Source organism: Notolepis coatsorum (assembly GCF_963971535.1).
Source record: "Notolepis coatsorum genome assembly, chromosome: 7".
NCBI lineage: Eukaryota > Metazoa > Chordata > Actinopteri > Aulopiformes > Paralepididae > Notolepis > Notolepis coatsorum.
This window is the reverse complement of record NC_140171.1, coordinates 179,000,370-179,023,708: the sequence shown is the minus strand read 5'-3', so window position 1 is coordinate 179,023,708 and position 23,339 is coordinate 179,000,370. Positions and strand designations below refer to the sequence as shown.

Genomic DNA, 23,339 nt, shown 5'->3' with positions numbered 1-23,339 from the left:
TGCAGGTCCCCTTTAAAGCAGGCTGGCACGTGGCATGTCTCAATGCAGGTCCCCTTTAAAGCAGGCTGGCACGTGGCATGTCTCAATGCAGGTCCCCTTTAAAGCAGGCTGGCACGTGGCATGTCTCAATGCAGGTCCTCTTTAAAGCAGGCTGGCACGTGGCATGTCTCATGAATGGTTGTATTCATTCACATTCCCCCAGAAAACTCATTTCTAAAAGGGTAACTGAAATTGATAAAGAATTTATAAATTTAATCACATCTTACTACATCAGTCTCATTTGCGTCATTTCACTTTTTAATATCTTATGAAAACAATATTTATTATTGACTTGCCTTGTGGATCCCGGTAGCGTGAATATGGCTCTATAGTGCACCGTGGACTGGATATTAAATAACTCGTCCGTGGTCGAGGAAGTACCAGGTAACGCCTGTCTGGTTAAACGAGTGTGACTGTTTTCAATATATCAAGGTTAAAAAAGACAAATGCTTCAGCAACTGCAAGAAATACTGCACACTGTGTACCAGAGACCCCTTTATATAAACACATGGCTCTCACAAAAACAAATTAATTAATGAATGAATGAATGAATGAATCATAACAATTTAAAAAGCAGCTAAAAAAATACACATTAGAAAAATACAGAAATGAGTAGTGAGGATAAACAAAGTTATGTTATATTGTGTATGTAGTGATGTACTATATTCACTGCTGTCAAGTGAATCATGTTTTCTATTGTAAACTTTTAATATAAGTAAAAATAATATTCTATATTGTTGTAACTGAGGGGTACAATTCCCTGACTGTATTGATAAGTATGGTATTATTAAACCACTACCGCTTGTACTTTAACTTCTGGCCATCCAGTACATGATATAGATATGATGAACACTTTCCCACCTGATGAAACGAAGTCCACACAAATGTATAAATCGAATATTTTATATAGCAAAGGGTATATACAACGTTCACTTAATGACATTTATGATTTGAAATGCACTTGTATGGCAAATGAGTATTCGTAGGTAAATCAACATTGAATGTCCAATCTCTGGTTACGCAGGGAGCAAATATACAACCTGGTTCGTTAGGGAACTATAGCGATGGTACTTAAATGATTATAGCTGGATACACTAAGGGGGGGGGGGTCCCGCTGGTTGTAAGACAGTAGGGGGGGGGTTAGAAGAGCCGCTGGCGGTATCCCATCTGGCCGACGATTTCTTGGGAGAATTCAAAGTCTTGAACACGGTGCCCACAGAACCTCGGTCCACAGACGAATACAGCTGGACCCTCTGGTGGACGGTAGCTGCCGGTCCACAGATGAAGAGACGTGAGGCGACCTCACTAGGGGTAGAGCGCCGTCTCACCTGGACTCCTCTCCGGGGGGTAGTTCCAACACTCAGCAGTGTTGGCCGTTATCCATGGAATAATCAAAGCACCCAAAGCATGTAGATAATCCAAACCGTTGAAGGCTCGCCGTCGTCCGGGTAAAGTAATCCAATGTACAGGTCCACTCGTCCTGGCCCGGAGCTCCTCGGATGCAAGCACCACACGTGGTCTGCCCAGCCTGGTTAAGACTCCAGATAACGTCAGGAACGATGGGGGTACTGCTCACTTTATAACTCTAACCGAACGATGCACCATACATAATAGACTATTATTAACTTAATAGAAATACGTCCAACTCGACGGTATAGTGCCAAACTATGACAATTCAACTATTAATCCACACGATGTCTCAATGCCTATTCTGAGGCCAAGTAGGCCTTACTGCACCACACGTGCATCGTGGGTGAGGCTTCGCGTCTGTTACTAGGTTGGAGGGTAAAGAACTAATGGACTAAAAGAAAGTTCTACTTTACTTGCGCCATATATATATGCGCTGTGAACAAATAGTACCATTCGTATTTCGCCAGACGTATTCCTACGCGGAACCGGGCTTGCCACGACATGTTGGTCGGCACGATTGAACTTGAACCAAGGGGCATGGCTGCTGGCGCCAGGTTCTCGTCCAATGGTAGAATGAAACTATTATGGGCTGTTAGTAGACTAAAGGGATATTCAGTGCATATTGTACAAGGAATATACAGGGGATATCAAACGATATACAAATACTATTAAATATATATCCATAAATAAATATATATATTCGGTTTAATCTGATCCTTCACAACAGCCGCCCCCTAATTAGTCCCACCTAATTAGCTAAGCAGAGACAGATTAACCGCACTGTCTACCACTCAAGGTCCGCTGTAAGGGTCAGTCAACTCACAAAGTCATGGGGTCATGGTCATCATCGATAGTGTCTGGGAGTCGGGGCAGTTCTATTAGCCTCGCCACGGGTCGTGTGTAAGTTCGCCCTTGGACGAGCACTTCAGCTGCTCGGACCTTGCCATCGGCACCGGTGATCACTTTGCTTACGCGGCCAGCCGGCCACATAGCTCTGGGTAGTGACTGGTCGATAATCATGACGACTGTTCCTTCTGTCAAATTGTCTCTCTCTTTTACCCACTTCTGGCGGGTCTGTAGAGACGGTAGGTAGTGGAGTAGGAAGCTGCTCCAAAACTTGTCAGCTAGTACTTGACTGTACCTCCACATTCTTCGGCCGTTCGCTTCTTCAGGCCTGTACATTGTCTGGGGTAGCGCAGGGTCCAGCCGCACCATTAAGAGTGTGTTGGGGGTGACTGGGTCGACATCTGCTATATCACTGGAGACGTAACCGAGGGGCTTGGAGTTCAATACTCCCTCGATCTCCGTGAGGACTGTCATTAGGACTTCCTCCGCCACAGTCTGGGCCCCAAGCACGGCGTACAGGGCTGTCTTTATAGAACGTACTTCTCGTTCCCAGGTTCCACCGAAGTGGGGTGCGTTCGGGGGATTAAACTGGAAGTCAATCTGGGATGGAGCGAGGTGGGTCTTAAGTTCTGGGCCCATAGCTTGGAAGCTCTCTCTCAGCTCTCTTTCTCCGCCTTTGAAGTTTGTCCCGTGATCAGACAACAATGTAGACGGTTTTCCTTTCCGTGATGTGAATCTTCGGAAGGCCATAAGGAATGAGTCTGTGCTCATGGTCGGAAGGAGTTCGATATGGATCGCTCTGGTGGTCATGCATTTGAATACAATACCCCACCGCTTCTCGGTTCCTCTTCCTCTCTTTATATACAACGGGCCAAAACAGTCCATGCCTGTGGAGTGGAATGGCTTGTCGCCGAGTCGGAGGCGACAGGGGGGTAGGTCAGCCATCCGTGGTATGCTGGGCTGCGCGCGCCACTTTCGGCAGTCTAGACAGGTTCGCTGGAAGCGTCGCACCGCTTCTCTTCCTTGAAGTATCCAATAGCGACGTCTGATCTCCGCGAAGACTCTCTCTGCTCCTGCGTGGTGTACATCCTCGTCGTATTTCTTTATGATCAGCTCTGTGACCTTGTGTCGGCTGTTCAAGACTATCGGGTACTTAATGTCATCCGGTAGATCGGGGGCTCTCCGCAGGCGACCACCCACTCTGATGAGATTATGGGCGTCACTCTCGGGTGCCAGGTGGAGCAGTCTGCTGTCTGATGGGACGGGCTTTCCTCCCTGTAGACAGTCTAGCTCATCAGGGAACGAGTCTCTCTGGGCTCGTTGTAGTAGAAGAAGTTCTGCTTCTTCGTAGTCAGCTGCTGAAATGTCAGTGGTGGACTGAATCTCTGGGTGGTGCCACAGGAATGTCTTTAGCTGCGCACTCTGTAGGGTAATGCAGTCATCTATGTTGGGGTCTGTGGAGGCGACTGTGCTCAGTCCACAGAACATAGGTTTCTTGTTCTCAGCCTCCTCTTTACTTGCTTCCCGTGGGGTGGGCGTAGGCCACTCTTCTTCCGGGAGCTTGAGGAATTCTGGTCCGTCACTGTAGATGTTGCGACGGGTGAGGTCATCCAGGGACATTCCCCGGGTGATGACGTCAGCTGGGTTGTGTTTGGTGTCCACATACCGCCAGCTCGCTGCTTCTGTTAACTCTTGAATCTCGGTGACTCTGACTCCCACGAAGACTTTGTATCTGCATGAATCAGACTTGATCCATGTGAGTACTGTCGTGGAATCTGACCACAAGATTGTTCTGTGCACCGGAATGGTGAGTTCACGTTGGATTAACGTGGCTAGATGCGCTCCTGCTAGGGCTGCGCAGAGCTCTAGACGCGGGATAGATTGTTGCTTTCGTGGGGCTATTCTTGAGCGAGCCAGGATGAAAGCAGTGTGTATCTCGGCTCCCTTCTCTTGGGCACGCAAGTAGGCCACCGATCCATAGGCTACTTCGGAGGCGTCGCTGAAGACGTGTAGATCCATCTTGCATGTCTCTGGCCTCACTGTGGATGGGAAGTAGCTGCGGCGTATATTGACGCCTGGGAGTGAGCGGAGTTCCGTCTCCCACTCTCTCCATGTGGAGGCAAGGTGTGCGGGTATTGGGTCGTCCCAGCCCTGGTCCTTGTCCCATAGTGCTCGTACAATCATCCTTGCCCTGGTGGTGCAAGGCAGAATACATCCCAACGGGCCATATTGTCTGGCGAGTGTCCTGCACACACTCCGTCTGGTGGGCGGTGTGGCAATGTATGACGCCGTGGATGGCTGATACATCGGCGAGCGTTGGGGGAGAGGCCTCCTAGGCGAGTCTCCTCTTGCGCCTCTCTGTGGGCTGGTACCGGCAGGGTACCATGGCCCGCTGGTCCAGGTGCTATTCCTCGGGGCTGGTCGTGCGTCATGCTCACCCGTGAATAGAGTCGGGGGTCTGTAGCGCAGCGCCGCGGGGGTATAGCCTGGGCTGTACTGGACCTCCTGGTCCGGTGGTGTACTGTGCTGCTGTCGGGCTTGACTCTCCTCTTCTCCCTCTTCTTCTTCTATCAGGTCCTCTAGATCCTGTAGTCGTTTATTTAGCTTCTCCGCAGTGTATGCCGCTCCTTCCTTGTAGCTGGGTCTCGCTTGGACCGGTCGGGGAAGGGGGTCTGCGGGGGGTATAGGCTTGGTCTGTTGGTCAAGTTCAGGGTCGCTTGCTCGGTTAGGAGACGCTGCCCTTGACTGTTGTCTCGACGAGTTCCTTGAACCCCTGGCAGAGGGAGAGGGTGTTGCCCTGTGGTTCAGCCGCTTCATTAGCCGCGCCCGTAACTTGTCGCGCTCGGCTTGTAGTCTGTCGCGCTCGGCCTGTAGTCTGTCGCGCTCGGTTTGGCGCTGGATGAGATCTGCTTCTCTTTGGGCACCGGCAGCGGCGCGCTGAGCGTCGGCCCGGTCTCTTGCCATATTCTCTTCCGTCTGAAGGCGTCTCATCTCCAGGCGTCTGCGCTCTTCTTCGCTCCGTCGTTGCGCTTGGAGTTGTTCGCGCTCGCTAAGCATCTGTGCCCGGAGTCGATCGCGTTCACCCCGAAGTCGATCGCGTTCACCCTGAAGTCGATCGCGTTCGGTAGAGGCTGTCAGGCTGACGAGGAACGCCTGTTGTAGCATCCTCTCCGCTTCGCTGGGGGAAGACGGTTGTAGAGGTGAGCCGCTCCTGGGTGAGCCGCTCGTTGGGGAGTCCTGGAGCTCTATTTCCTCGGCGCTCTCCTCCTCTTCTTCCGTGCAGAGTTCTCTCTCTGTAGGGTTGTCTTCCTCCCGGGGCTGGTCGGGGACTACTTCTTCGGTATTGGCGGGGGGTAAAGGCATGTCAGCTCCCTCCTGGTCCCCACCGTGAGCTTGGTCAGTTACATTAGAACCCACTAGGGCCTCTGTGGTCGGGGAAACCTGGTCGTTAAGGTCAGACATAATTTTACTTTCTACTTTTACCACGTTTACCGTTTGTCGAAGGCTAGGTAGTTGACTGACAGTGTAGTCCTCTAAATACTGAGGTGGCTGTCGTCTGCGCTGCGGGCGTTCTACGTTAGGAGGACAGTTTCGTGGAGTGTTCATCATAGGCCATTTCAATATTAATAACACTATATTAATATTACACTAGTTACCCTCCGGCTCGAAGGACCAATTGTAACTGAGGGGTACAATTCCCTGACTGTATTGATAAGTATGGTATTATTAAACCACTACCGCTTGTACTTTAACTTCTGGCCATCCAGTACATGATATAGATATGATGAACACTTTCCCACCTGATGAAACGAAGTCCACACAAATGTATAAATCGAATATTTTATATAGCAAAGGGTATATACAACGTTCACTTAATGACATTTATGATTTGAAATGCACTTGTATGGCAAATGAGTATTCGTAGGTAAATCAACATTGAATGTCCAATCTCTGGTTACGCAGGGAGCAAATATACAACCTGGTTCGTTAGGGAACTATAGCGATGGTACTTAAATGATTATAGCTGGATACACTAAGGGGGGGGGGGGTCCCGCTGGTTGTAAGACAGTAGGGGGGGGGTTAGAAGAGCCGCTGGCGGTATCCCATCTGGCCGACGATTTCTTGGGAGAATTCAAAGTCTTGAACACGGTGCCCACAGAACCTCGGTCCACAGACGAATACAGCTGGACCCTCTGGTGGACAGTAGCTGCCGGTCCACAGATGAAGAGACGTGAGGCGACCTCACTAGGGGTAGAGCGCCGTCTCACCTGGACTCCTCTCCGGGGGGTAGTTCCAACACTCAGCAGTGTTGGCCGTTATCCATGGAATAATCAAAGCACCCAAAGCATGTAGATAATCCAAGCCGTGGAAGGCTCGCCGTCGTCCGGGTAAAGTAATCCAATGTACAGGTCCACTCGTCCTGGCCCGGAGCTCCTCGGATGCAAGCACCACACGTGGTCTGCCCAGCCTGGTTAAGACTCCAGATAACGTCAGGAACGATGGGGGTACTGCTCACTTTATAACTCTAACCGAACGATGCACCATACATAATAGACTATTATTAACTTAATAGAAATACGTCCAACTCGACGGTATAGTGCCAAACTATGACAATTCAACTATTAATCCACACAATGTCTCAATGCCTATTCTGAGGCCAAGTAGGCCTTACTGCACCACACGTGCGTCGTGGGTGAGGCTTCGCGTCTGTTACTAGGTTGGAGGGTAAAGAACTAATGGACTAAAAGAAAGTTCTACTTTACTTGCGCCATATATATATGCGCTGTGAACAAATAGTACCATTCGTATTTCGCCAGACGTATTCCTACGCGGAACCGGGCTTGCCACGACATGTTGGTCGGCACGATTGAACTTGAACCAAGGGGCATGGCTGCTGGCGCCAGGTTCTCGTCCAATGGTAGAATGAAACTATTATGGGCTGTTAGTAGACTAAAGGGATATTCAGTGCATATTGTACAAGGAATATACAGGGGATATCAAACGATATACAAATACTATTAAATATATATCCATAAATAAATATATATATTCGGTTTAATCTGATCCTTCACAACAATTGTAATATACTAAATTATGTTATATCTAGTCAAATTAATGGAAGAACAAATACAAATGTAAGGGGGTAGGGATCAATAAGCCAAGCTTCCCTCTACTCCTTTTTTTGGACATGTCTGCTAACCAAACACAATGCTCTTTTGTTTATAAATCCTGTTTTTTCTTTGTTCTTTTTTAAATGTTTTTTTCCTTTAAGGATTTTTTTTAATTTGTTGTTAAGATTGTTTGGTCTGACGGATCAAGACACTTGCACCACGTGTGTTGTGTACTGAACCCATGTGTGTGTGTTGTGTGTGTTTGTTTGTGACAGGATCTGCTGAGGAGACCGGAGGTAGCCGTGCTGGTCAACCTGCGCTTGGAGAACACGTCCTGGACGGCCTCGCGTATCGCCCGCTTCCTGTCCACACGCCACCCGGACACCCCCCCCAGTAAGCCTGGAGCGCCCCCTACCTGGCTGGATGTCTACAACGACCTCAACCTCACCATCAGCACCCTCGCACAAGTCACCCAGGTTCCTCTTTCTTTATGTATCAGATACACACCAGTGGATCACATACCAGATACACACCAGTGGATCCAGTGGATCATATACCAGATACACACCAGTGGATCATATACCAGATACACACCAGTGGATCCAGTGGATCATATATCAGATACACACCAGTGGATCATATATCAGATACACACCAGTGGATCATATATCAGATACACACCAGTGGATCATATATCAGATACACACCAGTGGATCATATACCAGATACACACCAGTGGATCATATATCAGATACACACCAGTGGATCATATATCAGATACACACCAGTGGATCATATACCAGATACACACCAGTGGATCATATACCAGATACACACCAGTGGATCATATATCAGATACACACCAGTGGATCATATACCAGATACACACCAGAGGATCATGTATCAGATACACACCAGTGGATCATATACCAGATACACACCAGTGGATCATATATCAGATACACACCAGTGGATCATATACCAGATACACACCAGTGGATCATATATCAGATACACACCAGTGGATCATATACCAGATACACACCAGTGGATCCAGTGGATCATATATCAGATACACACCAGTGGATCATATACCAGATACACACCAGTGGATCATATATCAGATACACACCAGTGGATCATATATCAGATACACACCAGTGGATCATATATCAGATACACACCAGTGGATCATATATCAGATACACACCAGTGGATCATATACCAGATACACACCAGTGGATCATATATCAGATACACACCAGTGGATCATATACCAGATACACACCAGTGGATCATATATCAGATACACACCAGTGGATCACATATCAGATACACACCAGAGGATCATGTATCAGATACACACCAGTGGATCATATACCAGATACACACCAGTGGATCATATACCAGATACACACCAGTGGATCCAGTGGATCATATATCAGATACACACCAGTGGATCATATACCAGATACACACCAGTGGATCATATATCAGATACACACCAGTGGATCATATATCAGATACACACCAGTGGATCATATACCAGATACACACCAGTGGATCATATATCAGATACACACCAGTGGATCATATACCAGATACACACCAGTGGATCATATATCAGATACACACCAGTGGATCATATACCAGATACACACCAGTGGATCATATATCAGATACACACCAGTGGATCACATATCAGATACACACCAGTGGATCATATATCAGATACACACCAGTGGATCATATACCAGATACACACCAGTGGATCATATATCAGATACACACCAGTGGATCATATACCAGATACACACCAGTGGATCACATATCAGATACACACCAGAGGATCATGTATCAGATACACACCAGTGGATCATATACCAGATACACACCAGTGGATCATATACCAGATACACACCAGTGGATCCAGTGGATCATATATCAGATACACACCAGTGGATCATATACCAGATACACACCAGTGGATCATATATCAGATACACACCAGTGGATCATATATCAGATACACACCAGTGGATCATATACCAGATACACACCAGTGGATCATATATCAGATACACACCAGTGGATCATATACCAGATACACACCAGTGGATCATATATCAGATACACACCAGTGGATCATATACCAGATACACACCAGTGGATCATATATCAGATACACACCAGTGGATCACATATCAGATACACACCAGTGGATCCAGTGGATCATATACCAGATACACACCAGTGGATCACATATCAGATACACACCAGTGGATCCAGTGGATCATATACCAGATACACACCAGTGGATCACATATCAGATACACACCAGTGGATCCAGTGGATCATATACCAGATACACACCAGTGGATCACATATCAGATACACACCAGTGGATCCAGTGGATCATATACCAGATACACACCAGTGGATCACATATCAGATACACACCAGTGGATCCAGTGGATCATATACCAGATACACACCAGTGGATCACATATCAGATACACACCAGTGGATCCAGTGGATCATATACCAGATACACACCAGTGGATCATATATCAGTAGGGATGTCCGATATTATCGGCCGATATCGGCATTAAAATGTGATATCGGAAAATATCGGTATCGGTTTAAAAGAAATTTTTTGATTTATTTATTTTTTACATTTCTATAACCTTTATTTACCCAGGCAAGCAAGTAAGAACAAATTCTGATTTTATTTATTGTCAAAAGTATGCATAATGTTGTGTTAATTCCACAACAAGAGATATGTAATGTTAATTACCTGAAATTATTCTGTTTTTTTGGGGGGGGGGGGAACCCTGCATATATCGATATCGGTTGATATCGGTATCGGAAATTAAGAGTTGTACAATATCGGTATATCGGTATCGGTAAAAAAGCCAATATCGAGCATCCCTATATATCAGCATGTACAACAGTGCTGTATATACCGCATATTTACATTTATATTCTTATATTTACCACATATATCCATATTTTCGTTGTACTGTGCTCATATATCAGATGTGCAGGTTAAGTGTGTGATTTATATTTTCTACACTTCTCGTCTCTCTCTCCCAGTGTTTCTCCTTGAGCAAGCTGGAAGGGGTGGAGACGGAGGGCCAGATGGTGGCCAGAGCCTTGGAGCTGTTGGAGGACAGACAGTTCTGGGCGGGCGTCGTCTTCCTCCTGCCCAACTCCTCCTCCCCCGGCCTGCCGCCGCACGTCACCTACAAGATCCGCATGGACATCGACGACGTCGCCCGCACCAACAAGATCAAGGACAGGTGACCTCCTCTCACATTGTGCTGAACTGAACGGAGTGTAGAGGAGGTAACAGTGGGGATGTATTGATACGGTTACTGCTGTGATATTGGAATATCGCTACCCTTCTGTAGTGTGGTAATGAAAGGGTTAACCTTATGTAGTGTGGTAGTGAAAGGGTTATTAACCTTCTGTAGTGTGGTAGTGGAAGGGTTAACCTTCTGTAGTGTGGTAGTGAAAGGGTTAACCTTCTGTAGTGTGGTAGTGAAATGTTAACCCTCTGTAGTGTGGTAGTGAAAATGTTAACCTTCTGTAGTGTGGTAGTTAAAGGGTTAACCTTCTGTAGTGGTAGTGAAAGGCCTTCTGTAGTGTGGTAGTGAAAGGGTTATTCACCTTCTGTAGTGTGGTAGTGAAAGGGTTAACCCTCTGTAGTGTGGTAGTGAAAGGGTTAATCCTCTGTAGTTTGGTAGTGAAAGGGTTAACCCTCTGTAGTTTGGTAGTGAAAGGGTTAACTCTCTGTAGTGTGGTAGTGAAAGGGTTAACCCTCTGTAGTTTGGTAGTGAAAGGGTTAACCCTCTGTAGTGTGGTAGTGAAAGGTTAACCTTCTGTAGTGTGGTAGTGAAAGGGTTAACCTTCTGTAGTGTGGTAGTGAAAGGTTAACATTCTGTAGTGTGGTAGTGAAAGGTTAACCTTCTGTAGTGGTAGTGAAAGGTTAACCTTCTGTAGTGTGGTAGTGAAAGGTTAACCTTCTGTAGTGTGGTAGTGAAAGGTTAACCTTCTGTAATGTGGTAGTGAAAGGTTAACCTTCTGTAGTGTGGTAGTGAACGGGTTAACCTGCTGTAGTGTGGTAGTGAAAGGTTAACCTTCTGTAGTGTGGTAGTGAAAGGTTAACCTTCTGTAGTGTGGTAGTGAAAGGTTAACCGTCTGTAGTGTGGTAGTGAAAGGTTAACCTTCTGTAGTGTGGTAGTGAAAGGGTTAACCGTCTGTAGTGTGGTAGTGAAAGGGTTAACCTTCTGTAGTGTGGTAGTGAAAGGGTTAACCTTCTGTAGTGTGGTAGTGAAAGGTTAACATTCTGTAGTGTGGTAGTGAAAGGTTAACATTCTGTAGTGTGGTAGTGAAAGGTTAACCTTCTGTAGTGTGGTAGTGAAAGGTTAACATTCTGTAGTGTGGTAGTGAAAGGTTAACCTTCTGTAGTGTGGTAGTGAAAGGGTGAACCATTTGTAGTGTGGTAGTGAAAGGTTAACATTCTGTAGTGTGGTAGTGAAAGGTTAACCTTCTGTCGTGGTAGTGAAAGGTTAACCTTCTGTAGTGTGGTAGTGAAAGGTTAACCTTCTGTAATGTGTTAGTGAAAGGTTAACCTTCTGTAATGTGGTAGTGAAAGGTTAACCGTCTGTAGTGTGGTAGTGAAAGGGTTAACCTTCTGTAGTGTGGTAGTGAAAGGTTAACCTTCTGTAGTGTGGTAGTGAAAGGTTAACCTTCTGTAGTGTGGTAGTGAAAGGTTAACCTTCTGTAGTGTGGTAGTAAAAGGGTAACCTTCTGTAGTGTGGTAGTGAAAGGGTAACCTTCTGTAGTGTGGTAGTGAAAGGTTAACCTTCTGTAGTGTGGTAGTGAAAGGTTAACCTTCTGTAGTGTGGTAGTAAAAGGGTAACCTTCTGTAGTGTGGTAGTGAAAGGGTAACCTTCTGTAGTTGGTAGTGAAAGGTTAAACTTCAGTAATGTGGTAGTGAAAGGTTAACCTTCTGTAGTGTGGTAGTGAAAGGTTAACCTTCTGTAGTGTGGTAGTGAAAGGTTAACCTTCTGTAGTGTGGTAGTGAAAGGGTAACCTTCTGTAGTGCGGCGAAGGGAACCGCTCCCGCCTACCTCCCGTCAATGGTCTCTAACTACACACCCTCAAGACCCCTCCGCTCTGCTTCTTCTGGCCGCCTCAGACCCACTCCTATCCAAGCTCCCGGAGGGTCATCAAAGAGAAGCCGCCTATTCTCAGTCCTCGCTCCACAATGGTGGAACGAACTTCCCACCACAGTCAGGACAGCCGAATCACGTCCAATCTTTCGCCGTCGACTAAAGACACACTTCTTCAATTGATTGATTGATTGATTGAAAACTTAAAAAAAAATTAAAAAATTATATTATCTTTTTCCTCCTTCTTTTTCCGTTTTTTCTCCCATCCCAATGTTAGCCGTTATGCCAATTCCCAATCCCCTTCCTGGTCGTTGCACACTCTACCCTCTACCATCGGTCCGGGAGGGCGGAGACTATCACATGCTTCCTCCGACACATGTGTAGCCAGCCCACCGCTTCTTTTCACCTGGCAGCGCGGACTCTCACTGGGAGAGTGTAACGTGTGGAAGGTCACACTACCTCCCTCCAGATCCTTTCCTCGCTGTGCAGGCGCCCCGACCGAACTGTAGGAGTCGCTGTTTACAACGACCCGGACCCACCCACCGGCTTCCCTCCCGCTGACTCTGCCAATTGAGCCAGTATGACGGCCGGCTAAGCCGGAGGCACCGCTGACAGCCGGATTCGATACCAGCGTCTCTTGCGGTGGTGACGAGCGCTTAGTCCGCTGCGCCACCCAGCCGCGCCGATTGAAAACTTTATTAACAGATTGCAGAATGGGTACAATACAGTACGGCTCAATACACACAATTGTTAAGGGGATGCAGACCAGAGAAAGACTTTTGTCTTGTTTACATCAGGGTCCCCCATTTTCAATTCATAATGACACTTATGACATACAGTACTGTTACATCCAGACATTTATGACATACAAGATATACAAATGACCCTGACTAACCTTACTGTCTTGCACTAGGTTAATAAACTAACCTAAACTGTAGCACTCAACACTTTGATGAACATTGTTACTCAGCTGACAGAGTTGTGCCCACATTACAACAGAGGAACACACCCTGATGACAGAGTACAGCAACTTGCAATGGGCCTGGTCTATAAGATACACTACACAACCAAGGTACCCATGTACATATCAAAATACTTCCCAAAGGTCAGTGAATACCACGACCACAACACCAGAGGAAGCTCCACAAATCATGTTAAACCCAGATTCGGCTCAAACAAGGGACTAAACACGTTTCGCAATTATGCCACATCAATGTGGAACGCCCTACCCACAGCTGTAAAGGAATGTGAATCACTACCCACTTTCAAAAACACTCTCAAAAAACACTGCAATTCGAAACTGGCCCCTGTAAATGTCTTAACCCAACCTAACCTGACCCTGATGTAAACAAGACGAAAGTCTTTCTCTGGTCTGCATCCCCTTAACAATTGTATGTATTGAGCCGTACTGTATTGTACCCATTCTGCAATCTGTTAATAAAGTTTTCAATCAATCAATCAATCAATCAATCAATCAATCACCTTGGACCCTCAGTGAAAAGACTCAGGAAGGACACTTCAAAGTGGTGATGGTTTCCATTAGAATCCAGTGTCACCTGCTGTGTTTCCTCTGCAGGTTCTGGGACCCGGGCCCAGCGGCGGACCCTTTCAGCGACATGCGCTACATCTGGGGGGGCTTTGTGTACGTCCAGGACCTGGTGGAGAGGGCCCTGTCTCGCATCCTGACGGGCGTGCAGCAGACCACGGGCATCTACATCCAACAGATGCCCTACCCCTGCTATGTGGACGATGTGTGAGTAGTGTGTGCTTATTTAAAGGGTCATATCTTAAAAGTATGTAATGTGTTAGTAGTGTGTGCTTATTTAAAGGGTCATATCTTAAAAGTATGTAATGTGTGAGTAGTGTGTGCTTATTTAAAGGGTCATATCTTAAAAGTATGTAATGTGTTAGTAGTGTGCTTATTTAAAGGGTCATATCTTAAAAGTATGTAATGTGTGAGTAGTGTGTGCTTATTTAAAGGGTCATATCTTAAAAGTATGTAATGTGTTAGTAGTGTGCTTATTTAAAGGGTCATATCTTAAAAGTATGTAATGTGTGAGTAGTGTGTGCTTATTTAAAGGGTCATATCTTAAAAGTATGTAATGTGTTAGTAGTGTGCTTATTTAAAGGGTCATATCTTAAAAGTATGTAATGTGTTAGTAGTGTGTGCTTATTTAAAGGGTCATATCTTAAAAGTATGTAATGTGTTAGTAGTGTGTGCTTATTTAAAGGGTCATATCTTAAAAGTATGTAATGTGTTAGTAGTGTGCTTATTTAAAGGGTCATATCTTAAAAGTATGTAATGTGTTAGTAGTGTGTGCTTATTTAAAGGGTCATATCTTAAAAGTATGTAATGTGTTAGTAGTGTGTGCTTATTTAAAGGGTCATATCTTAAAAGTATGTAATGTGTTAGTAGTGTGTGCTTATTTAAAGGGTCATATCTTAAAAGTATGTAATGTGTTAGTAGTGTGTGCTTATTTAAAGGGTCATATCTTAAAAGTATGTAATGTGTTAGTAGTGTGTGCTTATTTAAAGGGTCATATCTTAAAAGTATGTAGTGTGTTAGTAGTGTGTGCTTATTTAAAGGGTCATATCTTAAAAGTATGTAATGTGTTAGTAGTGTGTGCTTATTTAAAGGGTCATATCTTAAAAGTATGTAATGTGTTAGTAGTGTGTGCTTATTTAAAGGGTCATATCTTAAAAGTATGTAATGTGTTAGTAGTGTGTGCTTATTTAAAGGGTCATATCTTAAAAGTATGTAATGTGTTAGTAGTGTGTGCTTATTTAAAGGGTCATATCTTAAAAGTATGTAATGTGTTAGTAGTGTGTGCTTATTTAAAGGGTCATATCTTAAAAGTATGTAATGTGTTAGTAGTGTGTGCTTATTTAAAGGGTCATATCTTAAAAGTATGTAATGTGTTAGTAGTGTGCTTATTTAAAGGGTCATATCTTAAAAGTATGTAATGTGTTAGTAGTGTGCTTATTTAAAGGGTCATATCTTAAAAGTATGTAGTGTGTTAGTAGTGTGTGCTTATTTAAAGGGTCATATCTTAAAAGTATGTAATGTGTTAGTAGTGTGTGCTTATTTAAAGGGTCATGTCTTAAAAGTATGTAATGTGTTAGTAGTGTGTGCTTATTTAAAGGGTCATATCTTAAAAGTATGTAATGTGTTAGTAGTGTGTGCTTATTTAAAGGGTCATATCTTAAAAGTATGTAATGTGTTAGTAGTGTGTGCTTATTTAAAGGGGTCATATCTTAAAAGTATGTAATGTGTTAGTAGTGTGTGCTTATTTAAAGGGTCATATCTTAAAAGTATGTAATGTGTTAGTAGTGTGTGCTTATTTAAAGGGTCATATCTTAAAAGTATGTAGTGTGTTAGTAGTGTGTGCTTATTTAAAGGGTCATATCTTAAAAGTATGTAGTGTGTTAGTAGTGTGTGCTTATTTAAAGGGTCATATCTTAAAAGTATGTAATGTGTTAGTAGTGTGCTTATTTAAAGGGTCATATCTTAAAAGTATGTAATGTGTTAGTAGTGTGTGCTTATTTAAAGGGTCATGTCTTAAAAGTATGTAATGTGTTAGTAGTGTGTGCTTATTTAAAGGGTCATGTCTTAAAAGTATGTAATGTGTTAGTAGTGTGTGCTTATTTAAAGGGTCATGTCTTAAAAGTATGTAATGTGTGAGTAGTGTGTGCTTATTTAAAGGGTCATGTCTTAAAAGTATGTAATGTGTTAGTAGTGTGCTTATTTAAAGGGTCATATCTTAAAAGTATGTAATGTGTTAGTAGTGTGTGCTTATTTAAAGGGTCATATCTTAAAAGTATGTAATGTGTTAGTAGTGTGTGCTTATTTAAAGGGTCATATCTTAAAAGTATGTAATGTGTTAGTAGTGTGTGCTTATTTAAAGGGTCATATCTTAAAAGTATGTAATGTGTTAGTAGTAGTGTGCTTATTTAAAGGGTCATATCTTAAAAGTATGTAATGTGTTAGTAGTGTGTGCTTATTTAAAGGGGTCATATCTTAAAAGTATGTAGTGTGTTAGTAGTGTGTGCTTATTTAAAGGGTCATATCTTAAAAGTATGTAATGTGTTAGTAGTGTGTGCTTATTTAAAGGGTCATATCTTAAAAGTATGTAATGTGTTAGTAGTGTGCTTATTTAAGGGGTCATATCTTAAAAGTATGTAATGTGTTAGTAGTGTGCTTATTTAAAGGGTCATATCTTAAAAGTATGTAATGTGTTAGTAGTGTGCTTATTTAAAGGGTCATATCTTAAAAGTATGTAATGTGTTAGTAGTGTGTGCTTATTTAAAGGGTCATATCTTAAAAGTATGTAATGTGTTAGTAGTGTGTGCTTATTTAAAGGGTCATATCTTAAAAGTATGTAATGTGTTAGTAGTGTGCTTATTTAAGGGGTCATATCTTAAAAGTATGTAATGTGTTAGTAGTGTGCTTATTTAAAGGGTCATATCTTAAAAGTATGTAATGTGTTAGTAGTGTGTGCTTATTTAAAGGGTCATATCTTAAAAGTATGTAATGTGTTAGTAGTGTGTGCTTATTTAAAGGGTCATATCTTAAAAGTATGTAATGTGTTAGTAGTGTGCTTATTTAAAGGGTCATATCTTAAAAGTATGTAATGTGTTAGTAGTGTGTGCTTATTTAAAGGGTCATGTCTTAAAAGTATGTAATGTGTGAGTAGTGTGTGCTTATTTAAAGGGTCATGTCTTAAAAGTATGTAATGTGTTAGTAGTGTGCTTATTTAAAGGGTCATATCTTAAAAGTATGTAATGTGTTAGTAGTGTGTGCTTATTTAAAGGGTCATATCTTAAAAGTATGTAATGTGTTAGTAGTGTGTGCTTATTTAAAGGGTCATATCTTAAAAGTATGTAATGTGTTAGTAGTGTGTGCTTATTTAAAGGGTCATATCTTAAAAGTATGTAATGTGTTAGTAGTAGTGTGCTTATTTAAAGGGTCATATCTTAAAAGTATGTAATGTGTTAGTAGTGTGTGCTTATTTAAAGGGGTCATATCTTAAAAGTATGTAATGTGTTAGTAGTGTGTGCTTATTTAAAGGGTCATATCTTAAAAGTATGTAGTGTGTTAGTAGTGTGTGCTTATTTAAAGGGTCATATCTTAAAAGTATGTAATGTGTTAGTAGTGTGTGCTTATTTAAAGGGTCATATCTTAAAAGTATGTAATGTGTTAGTAGTGTGCTTATTTAAGGGGTCATATCTTAAAAGTATGTAATGTGTTAGTAGTGTGCTTATTTAAAGGGTCATATCTTAAAAGTATGTAATGTGTTAGTAGTGTGCTTATTTAAAGGGTCATATCTTAAAAGTATGTAATGTGTTAGTAGTGTGTGCTTATTTAAAGGGTCATATCTTAAAAGTATGTAATGTGTTAGTAGTGTGTGCTTATTTAAAGGGTCATATCTTAAAAGTATGTAATGTGTTAGTAGTGTGCTTATTTAAGGGGTCATATCTTAAAAGTATGTAATGTGTTAGTAGTGTGCTTATTTAAAGGGTCATATCTTAAAAGTATGTAATGTGTTAGTAGTGTGCTTATTTAAAGGGTCATATCTTAAAAGTATGTAATGTGTTAGTAGTGTGTGCTTATTTAAAGGGTCATATCTTAAAAGTATGTAGTGTGTTAGTAGTGTGTGCTTATTTAAAGGGTCATATCTTAAAAGTATGTAATGTGTTAGTAGTGTGCTTATTTAAAGGGTCATATCTTAAAAGTATGTAATGTGTTAGTAGTGTGTGCTTATTTAAAGGGTCATATCTTAAAAGTATGTAGTGTGTTAGTAGTGTGTGCTTATTTAAAGGGTCATATCTTAAAAGTATGTAATGTGTTAGTAGTGTGCTTATTTAAAGGGTCATATCTTAAAAGTATGTAATGTGTTAGTAGTGTGTGCTTATTTAAAGGGTCATATCTTAAAAGTATGTAATGTGTTAGTAGTGTGTGCTTATTTAAAGGGTCATATCTTAAAAGTATGTAATGTGTTAGTAGTGTGTGCTTATTTAAAGGGTCATATCTTAAAAGTATGTAATGTGTTAGTAGTGTGTGCTTATTTAAAGGGTCATATCTTAAAAGTATGTAATGTGTTAGTAGTGTGTGCTTATTTAAAGGGTCATATCTTAAAAGTATGTAATGTGTTAGTAGTGTGCTTATTTAAAGGGTCATATCTTAAAAGTATGTAGTGTGTTAGTAGTGTGTGCTTATTTAAAGGGTCATATCTTAAAAGTATGTAATGTGTTAGTAGTGTGTGCTTATTTAAAGGGTCATATCTTAAAAGTATGTAATGTGTTAGTAGTGTGTGCTTATTTAAAGGGTCATGTCTTAAAAGTATGTAATGTGTTAGTAGTGTGCTTATTTAAAGGGTCATGTCTTAAAAGTATGTAATGTGTTAGTAGTGTGCTTATTTAAAGGGTCATGTCTTAAAAGTATGTAATGTGTTAGTAGTGTGCTTATTTAAAGGGTCATGTCTTAAAAGTATGTAATGTGTTAGTAGTGTGCTTATTTAAAGGGTCATATCTTAAAAGTATGTAATGTGTGAGTAGTAGTGTGCTTATTAACCCTTTCACTGCCACACGACAGCCGGTTAACCCTTTACTTGCTCCATCATTCGCCGTCGGTTGTGTGATAGTAGAGGGTTAACCTTCTGTATTGCCACAGTGAAAGGGTTAACCTTCTGTATTGCCACAGTGAAAGGGCTAACCTTCTGTATTGCCACAGTGAAAGGGCTAACCTTCTGTATTGCCACAGTGAAAGGGCTAACCTTCAGTATTGCCACAGTGAAAGGGCTAACCTTCTGTATTGCCACAGTGAAAGGGCTAACCTTCAGTATTGCCACAGTGAAAGGGCTAACCTTCTGTATTGCCACAGTGAAAGGGCTAACCTTCAGTATTTTCACAGTGAAAGGGCTAACCTTCAGTATTGCCACAGTGAAAGGGCTAACCTTCAGTATTGCCACAGTGAAAGGGCTAACCTTCTGTATTGCCACAGTGAAAGGGCTAACCTTCAGTATTGCCACAGTGAAAGGGCTAACCTTCAGTATTGCCACAGTGAAAGGGCTAACCTTCTGTATTGCCACAGTGAAAGGGCTAACATTCAGTATTGCCACAGTGAAAGGGCTAACCTTCAGTATTGCCACAGTGAAAGGGTTAACCTTCAGTATTGCCACAGTGAAAGGGCTAACCTTCTGTATTGCCACAGTGAAAGGGCTAACATTCAGTATTGCCACAGTGAAAGGGCTAACCTTCAGTATTGCCACAGTGAAAGGGCTAACCTTCTGTATTGCCACAGTGAAAGGGCTAACATTCAGTATTGCCACAGTGAAAGGGCTAACCTTCAGTATTGCCACAGTGAAAGGGCTAACCTTCAGTATTGCCACAGTGAAAGGGCTAACCTTCAGTATTGCCACAGTGAAAGGGCTAACCTTCAGTATTGCCACAGTGAAAGGGCTAACCTTCAGTATTGCCACAGTGAAAGGGTTAAAGCCGCTGCGTGCCCCCCCCCCCCCTCCAGGTTCCTCCGCGTGCTGAACCGCTCCCTGCCCCTCTTCATGACGCTGGCCTGGATCTACTCCGTGGCCATGATCATCAAGGGCGTGGTGTACGAGAAGGAGGCGCGGCTCAAGGAGACCATGAGGATCATGGGCCTGGGCACCGGCATGCTGTGGCTCAGCTGGTTCATCAGCAGCGTGGTGCCCTTCCTCATCTCCGCAGCCCTCCTCATCACTCTGCTCAAGGTACGGCGGGCAGACCGGGCAGGAGACGGGTTCCCTCCGAGCGGAGGGTTGAGGGAGCGGGAGATCCATTCTGAGATCCAATTTGATTTGACTTGTTATTTAATTCACTAGAAATTTGCATAATTAATACATAGGACTTTACTAACCAAAGGTTTCACTCTCTACTGCAATCTTCCCAAACACGTTACAGAGAGTTCTGAGTTTCTATTCTAAATATCATATCTATCAACAGAAATCTTCTCAGATGGGGGGGGGGGGGGGGGCCCTGAGACAAGATCTTGTCACATCCCCAACACTGGGTGTAGTAAGTCCTGGGTGTAATAAGTCCTGGGTGTAATAAGTCCTCTGGGTGTAATAAGTCCTCTGGGTGTAATAAGTCCTGGGTGTAATAAGTCCTGGGTGTAATAAGTCCTGGGTGTAATAAGTCCTCTGGGTGTAATAAGTCCTCTGGGTGTAATAAGTCCTCTGGGTGTAATAAGTCCTGGGTGTAATAAGTCCTGGGTGTAGTAAGTCCTGGGTGTAATAAGTCCTCTGGGTGTAATAAGTCCTGGGTGTAATAAGTCCTGGGTGTAATAAGTCCTGGGTGTAATAACTCCTCTGGGTGTAATAAGTCCTGGGTGTAGTAAGTCTTCTGGGTGTAATAAGTCCTGGGTGTAATAAGTCCTCTGGGTGTAATAAGTCCTGGGTGTAATAAGTCCTGGGTGTAATAAGTCCTGGGTGTAATAAGTCCTCTGGGTGTAATAAGTCCTCTGGGTGTAATAAGTCCTCTGGGTGTAATAACTCCTCTGGGTGTAATAAGTCCTGGGTGTAATAAGTCCTCTGGGTGTAATAAGTCCTGGGTGTAGTAAGTCTTCTGGGTGTAATAAGTCCTGGGTGTAATAAGTCCTCTGGGTGTAATAAGTCCTCTGGGTGTAATAAGTCCTGGGTGTAATAAGTCCTGGGTGTAATAAGTCCTGGGTGTAGTAAGTCCTCTGGGTGTAATAAGTCCTCTGGGTGTAATAAGTCCTGGGTGTAATAAGTCCTGGGTGTAATAAGTCCTGGGTGTAATAAGTCCTCTGGGTGTAATAAGTCCTGGGTGTAATAAGTCCTCTGGGTGTAATAAGTCCTCTGGGTGTAATAAGTCCTGGGTGTAATAAGTCCTGGGTGTAATAAGTCCTGGGTGTAATAAGTCCTGGGTGTAATAAGTCCTGGGTGTAATAAGTCCTGGGTGTAATAAGTCCTGGGTGTAATAAGTCCTGGGTGTAATAAGTCTTCTGGGTGTAATAAGTCCTCTGGGTGTAATAAGTCCTGGGTGTAATAAGTCCTCTGGGTGTAATAAGTCCTGGGTGTAATAAGTCCTGGGTGTAATAAGTCCTGGGTGTAATAAGTCCTGGGTGTAATAAGTCCTCTGGGTGTAATAAGTCCTGGGTGTAATAAGTCCTGGGTGTAGTAAGTCCTGGGTGTAATAAGTCCTCTGGGTGTAATAAGTCCTGGGTGTAATAAGTCCTGGGTGTAATAAGTCCTGGGTGTAATAACTCCTCTGGGTGTAATAAGTCCTGGGTGTAGTAAGTCTTCTGGGTGTAATAAGTCCTGGGTGTAATAAGTCCTCTGGGTGTAATAAGTCCTGGGTGTAATAAGTCCTCTGGGTGTAATAAGTCCTCTGGGTGTAATAAGTCCTCTGGGTGTAATAAGTCCTCTGGGTGTAATAAGTCCTCTGGGTGTAATAAGTCCTGGGTGTAATAAGTCCTCTGGGTGTAATAAGTCCTCTGGGTGTAATAAGTCCTGGGTGTAATAAGTCCTGGGTGTAGTAAGTCTTCTGGGTGTAATAAGTCCTGGGTGTAATAAGTCCTCTGGGTGTAATAAGTCCTGGGTGTAATAAGTCCTGGGTGTAATAAGTCCTGGGTGTAGTAAGTCTTCTGGGTGTAATAAGTCCTGGGTGTAATAAGTCCTGGGTGTAATAAGTCATGGGTGTAATAAGTCCTCTGGGTGTAATAAGTCCTGGGTGTAATAAGTCCTGGGTGTAATAAGTCCTGGGTGTAATAAGTCCTCTGGGTGTAATAAGTCCTCTGGGTGTAATAAGTCCTGGGTGTAATAAGTCCTGGGTGTAATAAGTCCTCTGGGTGTAATAAGTCCTCTGGGTGTAATAAGTCCTGGGTGTAATAAGTCCTGGGTGTAGTAAGTCCTCTGGGTGTAATACGTCCTCTGGGTGTAATAAGTCCTGGGTGTAATAAGTCCTGGGTGTAATAAGTCCTGGGTGTAATAAGTCCTCTGGGTGTAATAAGTCCTCTGGGTGTAATAAGTCCTCTGGGTGTAATAAGTCCTCTGGGTGTAATAAGTCCTGGGTGTAATAAGTCCTCTGGGTGTAATAAGTCCTCTGGGTGTAATAAGTCCTCTGGGTGTAATAAGTCCTGGGTGTAATAAGTCCTCTGGGTGTAATAAGTCCTCTGGGTGTAATAAGTCCTCTGGGTGTAATAAGTCCTCTGGGTGTAATAAGTCCTCTGGGTGTAATAAGTCCTGGGTGTAATAAGTCCTGGGTGTAATAAGTCCTCTGGGTGTAATAAGTCCTGGGTGTAATAAGTCCTCTGGGTGTAATAAGTCCTCTGGGTGTAATAAGTCCTGGGTGTAATAAGTCCTGGGTGTAATAAGTCCTCTGGGTGTAATAAGTCCTCTGGGTGTAATAAGTCCTGGGTGTAATAAGTCCTGGGTGTAGTAAGTCCTCTGGGTGTAATACGTCCTCTGGGTGTAATAAGTCCTGGGTGTAATAAGTCCTGGGTGTAATAAGTCCTGGGTGTAATAAGTCCTCTGGGTGTAATAAGTCCTCTGGGTGTAATAAGTCCTCTGGGTGTAATAAGTCCTCTGGGTGTAATAAGTCCTGGGTGTAATAAGTCCTCTGGGTGTAATAAGTCCTGGGTGTAATAAGTCCTCTGGGTGTAATAAGTCCTCTGGGTGTAATAAGTCCTCTGGGTGTAATAAGTCCTCTGGGTGTAATAAGTCCTGGGTGTAATAAGTCCTCTGGGTGTAATAAGTCC

General features: G+C 43.2%; 1 protein-coding gene across 1 annotated transcript in view; it reads left to right on the top strand.

Annotated features, from left to right (window-relative positions):
• Nucleotides 1–23,339, top strand: part of abca7 (ATP-binding cassette, sub-family A (ABC1), member 7) — a gene marked incomplete at its 3' end in the record, with an annotated part of 264,520 nt that overhangs the window by 91,686 nt on the left and 149,495 nt on the right. Inside the window, 4 exon segments of the mRNA XM_084318477.1 lie at nt 7,682–7,882; nt 10,503–10,708; nt 14,163–14,339; nt 20,109–20,331. Of these exon segments, the coding sequence (XP_084174603.1) occupies nt 7,682–7,882; nt 10,503–10,708; nt 14,163–14,339; nt 20,109–20,331 (807 nt within the window).